This window comes from Manihot esculenta, chromosome 14, assembly GCF_001659605.2.
Source record: "Manihot esculenta cultivar AM560-2 chromosome 14, M.esculenta_v8, whole genome shotgun sequence".
NCBI classification, from domain to species: Eukaryota; Viridiplantae; Streptophyta; class Magnoliopsida; order Malpighiales; family Euphorbiaceae; genus Manihot; species Manihot esculenta.
The window spans coordinates 29,293,194-29,303,373 of record NC_035174.2 but is presented as its reverse complement, the minus strand read 5'-3'; the positions used below and the strand labels follow the sequence as shown (position 1 = coordinate 29,303,373).

At 34.7% G+C, this 10,180-nt stretch overlaps 1 protein-coding gene across 3 annotated transcripts; it reads left to right on the top strand.

Moving 5' to 3' along the window:
- The first annotated feature begins 4,180 nt into the window (after positions 1-4,180).
- On the top strand, positions 4,181-8,740 carry LOC110600006. Of its 3 annotated transcripts, none has more exons than XM_021736675.2 (8): positions 4,181-5,299; positions 5,397-5,484; positions 5,661-5,746; positions 6,348-6,426; positions 6,577-6,636; positions 8,036-8,157; positions 8,248-8,319; positions 8,417-8,740. In XM_021736675.2, the coding sequence occupies exons 1-8, from the start codon at positions 5,019-5,021 to the stop codon at positions 8,505-8,507; spliced, it is 879 nt and encodes a 292-aa protein (XP_021592367.1). In that variant the 5' UTR covers positions 4,181-5,018; the 3' UTR covers positions 8,508-8,740. The 3 variants fall into 3 exon arrangements, with proteins under 3 accessions (XP_021592367.1, XP_021592368.1, XP_021592366.1); XM_021736676.2 differs by having other exon boundaries at positions 4,183-5,299; positions 8,248-8,336; positions 8,500-8,740; XM_021736674.2 differs by having other exon boundaries at positions 4,184-5,299; positions 8,500-8,740.
- The last annotated feature ends 1,440 nt before the right edge of the window (positions 8,741-10,180 follow it).

Genomic DNA, 10,180 nt, shown 5'->3' with positions numbered 1-10,180 from the left:
TGCTGCCGCGGGAGCTCTCCTTTCGGCCCTCGAAGGTGGTCTGGCCAGCCACCTATAAGAGGCCTCCAGTTCAAAAATGGGGGAGTTTCTTTCTACATTTTCAGGCAAATGTGAGTTCTTGCCCTTCCTTTGATGATTTTATGCTTTTCCTTCAAATTTTCATTAGTTTTCATTTATTTTTGAAATTTTAAGCTTGGATCAAAGATTTTAAAGTTTGGGAGACCGTTTCTCCTTAACTCCAAGCTTGGGTCGCATCTACCTTAGATCTTCAAGAGGTAAGTGTAGATTCTTACCTTTTTATATTTTTTAAGTAAGTTTTAAAAAGGGTTAAGGGTTAAAAATGCATGATATGGCTAGATCTAAGGTTATAGGCTTTGAGTTGGGTTTTGGTGAGTGTATGCTCTCTCTTGTGTTTTGTTGTTGTTTGTTGGGGTTTTAGGCTAGTTTTTATACCCCTTATGCATGTTGGAGTGAGTATGCATGTTGTGGGAAGTTGGGTGTGAGGATTTGAGAGTTTTGGAGTTGAAATGCATAGGGCAGAATCGGGTTCTGCCATCCTGGAGAACCTAGGTTCGGCCGCCGAAGCAGGGTTTGACCGTCGAACCTGCATGGGAGGCAGCCTTTTGGCCGCTTAACCTGCCCTCGAAAGCATGCACTTTCAGATCTGTAAGGGAGTTTCGGCTGCCGAACCCTCCCCTGAAAGTCCCTGACTTTTGAATCTGTGGAGGACCTTCGGCTGCCAAACCTGCCCCCGAAGGACCCCGACTTTCGGATCTGTAGAGGACCTTCGACCGCCGAAGGTGCAGCCGAAAGTCCTCTGCCCAACCTTCCTTTGCTTGTTTTACATGCATGTTTTGTGATGTTTTAGGGGTTTTTTGGGGAGTTGTATGGAGTCATGTTTTAGCTATGTTTGGTCCCTCATGGGAGTCCATATGTGTAGGATCGGACTTGGGAGACCGTAGAGGCCAGCAGTGAGTTTGCTGCTTCAGTTTTAGTCAGGCGTCAACCAGAGTTGAGTAGAACTAAACTAATCTATTATTTTTAAGTAATCAAACTTTTGAGCATGTTCATGCATCACGAATGCCATATTTATAAGATGTCTGCATTAGAATTCACGAATATGATGCATTGCATATTTACTGTTGTTTTGGATGGATGTTGAATAACCCACTAGCCCTCGAGCAGGTCATGATATGATACGGATACAGAAGACTAGGGCTGCCCATTCTATGCGCTTTGGCACTATGTAAGGGAAAGACCAGGGCTGCCCATTCTACGCCCCTGGCACAGTTGGATATGTTATGTTATGTTTAAGAGGAAGTCCTGAGGAGCTCCGTCGAGGGCCGGGCATTGATTTGGAATATGTAGGGGGTTATTGGTGACAAGTCCATCCTTGATGTGTATTGTTTGTGTTGTGATGCATTTCATGAGAGCATATATTTATTAAACTGTTTTTATGTTCTGCTCACTAGGCTCTTGTAGCTTATCCCTTTCCCCTAACCCCAAGTTTGCAGGGTCAAGAATAGCTCGGGAAGTCGGCTAGAGGCTGGTATGAGTTTATGTAATAGAATAGTGGTGGACATGTACTATGTAATGGATTAGATTTGTGTTTTGCCCTAGTTTATGTTTTGTATATCCCTGTTTATCATGATCTTTATGTAAAAGTTTTAATGATAAGTTATGATAAACCAAGCTTGAGGCATGTGATATTTACCATACTAGAGCATTTGATGAGAGCTCTAGTGTGGGTTTTATGTATGCAGTTTATGATGCATGCACAGGTCGAGCTTGGTATACGAAAAGTTTAAATTTTTATGAAAATGTATGATCATGTATGGAATTTTATCAGGTACACAAGATGCATAGTAAGCTTGCTACGGTTCCAGCGACCTTAAGTCGATCTGAATCCTAGCACCGGTAGCAGTCCGATTTCCGGATCGTTACAAGCAAGTTATGCCGATATGGGGTACCGATGGTAGCATGGGTAGTAGACTTGGCAATTATTGCGAAGGAAGCAGTTCTACCAAAATCGGCCGCCGGTGGAAGCATGGGTGGTAGACTTGACAATTTTTAGGATGAAAGCAATTCTGCCAAAATTAGGCACCGATGTTATCATGGGTAGTAGACTGGACAATTATTGCGATGGAAGTAGTTCTATCGAAATTGGGCGCTAGTGGAATCATAAGTGGCAGACTTGGCATTTTGTATGATGGAAGCAGTTCTGCCGAAAATGGGCGCTCGTGGTACCATGTGTAGTAGACTTGGCAATTGTTGCGATAGAAGCAGTTCTGCCAAAATCGATCGCTGGTGGTAGCGTGGGCAGTAGACTTGACAACTATGACGATGGAAGCACTTTTTCAATACCAGGCACTAGTTGTAGCATGGGTGGTAGACTTAGCAATTGTTGCAATGAAAGTAGTTCTGTCAAAATCAGGCACCGGTGATAGTGTGGGTGGTAGACTTGGTAATTTTTGCTATGGAAGCAGTTCTGCTGAAATTGGCACAGATGGTATCATGGATGGTAAAGTTGGTGATTCTTGCAATGGAAGCAGTTGTACCGAAATCGGGCGCCAGCGATAGCATGAGTGGTTGACTTGACAATTTTTGCGGTGAAAGCAATTATTTCGAAATTGGGCACCAAGGCAGCATGGGTGGTAGACTTGGCAATTGTTGTGATTGAAGCAATTCTGCTGAAATCGTGCACTAGTGGTAGTATGAGTATTAGACATGGCAATTATTATGATGGAAGTACTTTTGCCGAAATCGAGTGCCGATGGTAGCATGAATGGTAGACTTAGCAATTGTTGTGATAGAAGTAGTTTTGTCGAAATAGATCACTGGTGGTAGCATGAGTGGTAGACTTGGCTTTTTTTTTTGCGATAAAAGCAGTTATGCCGAAATCGGGTATCAATGGTAGCATGGGTAGTAGACTTGACAATTGTTGCTATGGAAGCAGTTTTGCCAAAATCAGGCGCCAGTGATAGCATGGGTGGTATATTTAGTAATTTTTGCAATAGAAGCAACTCTGCCAATATCGGGAGCCGGTGGTAGTATGGGTGGTAGACATGACAATTGTTGCGATGGAAGCAGTTCTGCTGAAATCAGGTATTGATGGTAGCAGGGGTAGTAGTCTTGGCTGTTGATGCGATGAAAGTTGTTATGCATAAAATCGAGCTAGTAGCATGGATGGTAGACTTGGCAATTGTTGTGATGATAGCAGTTCTTTCAAAATTGCTAATTGGTTAAATTTGCTTTAAAACTAATTATACCCTCCTCAATTTATTTTATTTTATTAAAATTTATTTAACATTTTAATAATTTAAGAATAAATTTAAATTAATACATAAAATTTGATATTTTTATTTCATTCTATATTTTATTAGTAGATTTGAACTTTTAATATTTTTTCTAATGTCCAAGATATTTATCCATCTTTTATAAATGTATTTTTGATTAAAATGTTACATTTACCCGTAAACTATATTTATCCATAAATTATATAGCGATAAAATGTTATATTTACCTATAAACTATATTTACTCATAAATTATACCGGGAGAACTAAATATATTTAATTTCAATTTCAATTCAAATTTGCTCATAAATTACTATCAAAATGCCAAATAATATTATTATTTGTAAAGCTACATCATATTTAATTTATTTGATTTTGTCTAATTTTATTTGATTTTTTAATAATAATTTAGGGATAAATTTAATTAAAAAAATAAAATTTGATATTTTTAGTTCCTACTATATAATTTAAGAGAAAATTTAACTGTTTTACTGTATATTTTTAAATCATTATTAAAATATATTAAATTTAAATTTCAATAATTCAGTTTATCTTAATTATTCAAATACTATATAACTACTAATAAAATAGTAAAATATCTTATTAAGATATTATATAACTATTAATAAAATATTAAAATATCTTATTGAAATTTTATTTATATTAAAATATTATATTTATTTATATTTTATTTTACTTAAAATTTTATATTTTATTAAAATCAATTTCAATTTCAATTCTCATTTTAATTTTGATACTTTTCAATGCTATCCATTAATTTGGTTAGGATTAATTTCTACTATTCAGGGGGAGCAATTTTGGAAATCAGCCAAAAATCGTCTCTTTTGTTTTTTAATCTCAAAACGTCTACATATCATCGTCGTTTTATCCCTCGACTTCAAAGCTTCTGCCATTTCTCTCGGTTATCAGCTCCCCACCGTAACCATCAACTCCTTAATCCAGTTCCTCCTCATCTCGTTCGATTTCGGAACCCAAATCATCACTTCCTTAACCACCGAGACTAACCCCCGAGAGCGACCTCCTGCTCCCTCCCGTTTCCGCTAGCGAAACCGCCACCGCCACCGCCACCTCCACCTCCACCTCCAATAGTTCCATATTCACCGAGACTCAACGCAATCCTCGACAAACCCCCTATTTCGCATATCCTTAGACAACTCCACTCCATTTTCCCCAACCCATCGATGCTGAAGCAGAACCCATTTTCGCCCTTTGAGGCCAAACCAGCTTCTTCCCACGAACCCACCGTTCATCCACCAGTGCACATCCAGTGAGCAGCACCAGCGAGGTCCCTCCCATCGTAGCAGTTCCACAGTGCATTTCGGGATTCTTCGGTAGCTCCAGAGGCAGAATCTCATTTTCATTGGCATCCCCATCAGCAAATTGGGCCAAGGGTTTAAGTATTCGTAAATCTACTGTTAATCGCCCATCTTTCAGTTCTGTTTTTTCGATTGAATGCAAATATTAACTTCTTTATTTTGGGTTTTCTATACTGTTGAGTTTTGAGAATCTGTTGTTTGAGAACTTCCTGCATTTGCTCTTTGGAACTTCCTGCTTTTGACTGTGGTAAAAATCCTATCATTTATGTTGAGAGTCAAATCCTAAACCCAAAACCCTAAACCATTCTAAATAGATAAAAACAAAATTGTCCTAAACCTTGTATGAGAGGTTGTTTCAAGTGAGAGAGAAAACATAGAGTTAGAAAATGTCGATTGGGTTGGGAGTGGAGTTGCCGTTTGGGTGGATTTCCAGCTGTCCTGATGCATATAGCCACGCTCATAGGAAGCGAATCCCTGGCCGTCTGCATCTCACTTCTTCTTTTCCTGGCGATGCTTGTACTAGTAATGACGAAACTCTGAACAGTGGAAAAAACAATGGTGCCGTGGTTTCAGGAACCACGGCAAGGGGAAGGAGATTACTCAAAATTCGGGAAGAAAAGAGGAAACGTGAAATAGATCGCCTTAACAATTACCCTTCCTGGGCAAAGTAAACGCTCTCTCTCCCCCCTTTCTCCCTCCTTCCAGTCCCTTTGTTTTAATGCTCACTGATGATCGACAGTAAACCATTATCTTATTGAATGTAGAGTGCTTGAAGATGCGTGCAAAAACGATGAGGAGCTCCGAGCCGTTCTTGGAGATAGCATAGGCAACCCCGAACTCATGAGGAAAAGAGTATCTATTTAGTCCTACCTCTTCTACTTACTTATCCACATTCCACAAACTGTTAACTACTGGATATCTCCCTCATTAACATTCCCCTGATGCCTTCATCATTAATTGAAAAAAAATCAAATCATTACTTGGTTCTTAGGGAATGAGTTATATGTTTGGTATTGCTCACGAGGCAGGTTGAAGATAGAGTAAGGAAGAAAGGTCGCAACTTTTACAAATCAAAAATGGGTTCTGTTCTTGCTTTCAGAGTCGGCTTTAGAGAGTATGTTGTCCAATTCGATTCTACTCATTTATACCTCCTTTTCATATGATATCATATCATATCATTATGCAATGATCTTGTATTATCATCTCTTTATAGATATGTGGGATTAGCATGAGGTAGTTGTTGTGGCTTTAATTTTCACATCTGAAACATTGTTCAGGGCAGCTTCTGTCCTTTTGCCTTTTAGAAGTTACTTGAACAAGAAATTCATAAAGTGAGTGGTCATGGTCATGAAGCCTTTTTCTAGGCCTTTGGATTACTATATTACTAATTTCATTTAATCAGTAATGATCCTTAATATTGATTTTGGTTTATTTTTGGTTAGTGTACCTTTTATCGTATGGCTTTTATTTTCTAAAAGGTAGTTTATACAAGTTTTGACTTGGCTGAAAAGCGAATGTAGTAAGAAGAAACTCGACTTGATAAACTTATGCATTTCACATCGTATGAGAGAAAAAATTACGAGAAATTGAAAGTTTCCATTTTTATTGAAAGTAATATTTTTTGTTTTTGCTTTTATATATATATATAGATATAGATATATATTGTTTTTTACTGTTTAATTTTGTTGTGTTTTTTTATTTTTGCTTTTTGATAGCTTCAATCCTACGGATTCCTACATATGGTTTGAATTATATGGATCTCCATCTGATCGGGATGTTGATCTTATTGGCAGTGTGAGTAGATACTTGAACACCCCCCTTCTAATGATGCTGAATTGTTATTGGATTATTGTTACCATACCATCTTGGATGATAGAAATTACTGGATAAGATATGCCTTGTTACTTTGCAATCTATAATCACTTAATGTTGGAAATTATGTAGGCTATCCAGTCGTGGTATGTTATGGGGCGCCTGGGTGCTTTCAATTCTTCAAATTTGCAGGTTTGACTATAGTACTATAAATACTTTGCTGAACACATGTTTATATACTGATTTTGCATGTTGTAGAATTTCATAGATTACCTCATCATAAAATGGGTGACTTGTTTTGAGATGGAAGTTTTGCTTTCTAGTTTCTGTTTCCTTGTAATTTCAAACTTATAAAAATTTAGCATGTGTCCTTTGGTCGGTGAAGTTTGTATTACAACATATGAATGACAGTAAATCAAAAGGATCAGTGTTTTAAAAATGGTGATGCTATGGATTGAAAAAATGATTGAAATATAAAACCTATTCTAATGTGCTTTCACTTCCGAATCTGAGAAATCTGAAATGACATGCAGCTTACACAAATGCAATGGTTTTTATCCTTAACGTTACTAATGAATCCGATTTAATGTAGTAAAGGAGCAAATTTGGTAAGATTCTAAAAAGGTAAAATAAAGTGATAGATGTGTGTAAACTGTTTAATGAAGCGCTCTAAGGAGCAAATTTGGTAAGATTCTAAAGAGGTAAAATAAAGTGATAGATGTGTAAACTATTTAATGAAGCTCTCTCTCTCTCTCTCTCACACGCACACACACACTCTTTGATCCGTTGATGAGCTCTCTCTCTCTCTCTCTCTCTCTCTCTCACACACACACACACACACACACACACTTTTTGATCCGTTGATGAGTGACACAATAATTAGCCGTCTCCTCAATTTGAAGGTTGAGCCCCTCTCATAAATTGTTTGTTTTAGGTTAAATCTGAAGTAGAACTCTCGCTCTCTCTCTCTCATAAATTGTTTGTTTTAATTAGTTATTCACCAGACATGCATCTTATCAAGGACAAATAACATAGAAGTAGCATTTTTTGGGGCTACAACATTTAATTCTTATCTTGTAGTTGATTATATTAAGTAGAACTCTCTCCCTCCCCTTCTTATTTTTTATTTTACTTTTTTTTGTTCTGAGTTGTTGCTTAGCAAATGAATCTAAAAGATCTTATCTATTACTTTAATGGCAGTTGGCTAATCACTCTCTCTCTCTCTCTCACACACACACACACTTTTTGATCCGTGATGAGTGACACAATAATTAGCCTTCTCCTGAATTTGAAGGTTGAGCCCCTCTCATAAATTGTTTGTTTTAGGTGAAATCTGAAGTAGAACTCTCGCTCTCTTTCTCTCATAAATTGTCTGTTTTAATTAGTTATTCACCAGACATGCATCTTATCAAGCACGGTTAACATAGAGGTAGCATTTTTTGGGGCTACAACATTTAATTCTTATCTTGTAGTTGATTATATTAAGTACAACTCTTTCCCTCCCCTTCTTATTTTTTATTTTACTTTTATTTTTCTGAGCTGTTGCTTGGCAAATGAATCTAAAAGGTCTTATCTATTACTTTAATGGCAGTTGGCTAATCAGTCAATGGAGTACAATCCCTTCTACGATGCAGATAAGGGCTTCAAGGTGATGCCATCATCGTTCCATGATATCAGTGACATTGAATTTCAGGATAACTGGGGCCGCTTTTGGTATGAATTCCTACACGTTCTTCATCTAATTTTTATATGAAATGTTTTAATATGCAGAATATCTAAAATATCCAAATTTATGTGTAACAGGGTAGATATTGGTACATCAGATTTTTTTGCGGTAGATGTGCTTCTCAATTGCTTAACTGTATTGAGTTCCGAGTAAGTTTGAGCTAAAGGTTGAGTTTGCTCTATATTCTCTTCATCATTATTAAAACTCCTTATCTGGTTTTGTGTCTTTTTCTTTTATACGTGGCAGAAATTGTGGCAGCCCTATATTCTCCCCATCATTATTAAAACTCCTTTTCTGGTTTTGTTTCTTTCTTCATTTATACATGGCAGATATTTAGGCATCCAACAGGTAGTTTTTGGGGGCCGCCAAATAGGTGATTGGGAAGAGGGGATGACAGATCCTGATTATGGGTACAAGTACTTCAAGATTTAAGCAAATATGAAACACTCTTAATTATGACAAGTTTTGTAGTTTACAAATTTTTATTTTCTCGATGGAGAATATATATTTTTTATTGTGATGAAAATGTAATTTTTTACATAAGTAAAACATTTAACTTCTGTTTGAATTGATCATGAGCGCAAACTTCAGTCGATAGAGCATCAAGTATAACCTTTTAAGCACTATTTCATATGAGTGATTGCTAAAGTATAATCTTTTTTAAAAGATTAATTTCAATATTGTTCTTTGTGTTTTTATCATTGTTACCACCTACCATTAAGTATTCAAACAAATATTTGGTATGGTAGTAGGGTTGTTCAATGCTTAGTTTAGATTAAATTTAGATTAAAATTATTTTTATTTCATCATATAATATAGTTATTTGATTATATCTATATATATATATATATTTTATACATTTTTTTCAATAAAAAAAAAAATTTGTATTGAACAAATTTAAAAAACTCATCTTAATGAAGAAAAAACTAAATTAAATCTATGAAACGGGGATAAATAGATTCACACACAAGGTTTAATTATTGGATTATATTTATTTGATAAATTATTGTCTATATGAATGTGAATATATTGAAAATAATTTTAAAAAAAGATATAAAATAGGTATGAATAGAATAAGAGAAAGGGATAGTAAAGAAAGAAAGGGGATGGTGGAGAAAAGATTATATATATATATGAGTTATCTACACCCAGTAAATTACGTTTTAATTAAGGTAAAGTTTCGTAAAAATTCGTTTTCCTTAAAATATCAGTAACTGTTTCTATAGGTTGAGCACTTTTGTAAAGAAAATATAAAATAGTAAAAATATTTAAATAGATTTAATTTTTTATCAGATCACAAAAATTCAGTTTTTGAAAGATCTCTTTCTTCTCTTCGAATTGAAGATCAATTGCACCAATTTATAAATCAACCATTAAAATAAATTTTAGTAATTAACATTATACTAATTATATTTCATTATGAAATATAATAAATAATTATTTAGATTTCAACAGTGAATTTATAAATATAATAAAAACACAATTAAAAATATAAATAAGAAAATATCATAAAATAAAAATAAAATAATTATATTTAAATATTATATTTCAAATAATAAAGAAGTAAAATGATATCTAATTAATTTTATAAATTATATTTTTTTAAATCTTGTAAACTAAAAAAAAAAAAGTTAACTTCAAAACAAAATTGTTAATTTTAAATTTAATTTTTCAGAAATTAAATTATTATAAATGTAATATCTCAATTCAATTATTTTTATTTTTATTTTTATTTTTATTTTTATTTTTTTTAATTTTTAAAAAATTAAAATTAACCATGATGAATTCCAACAAAGATCAAGCCATCAACTTTCATTGCTCAAAGTCCCAGCAGCACCAATTGCTGAAAACGATGTGAAACTGAGGTTTTGAGAGAAACTGAGAGAGAGCTTTTACTTCTGGAAAAATCAAATTAATTACAAGAGTAAAGTCAAGAGTATTTATATGTACAGAAAAATCACGTGCTAATCACATGTCTGCTAACTAAAGAATTAAAGGATATAAATTGTA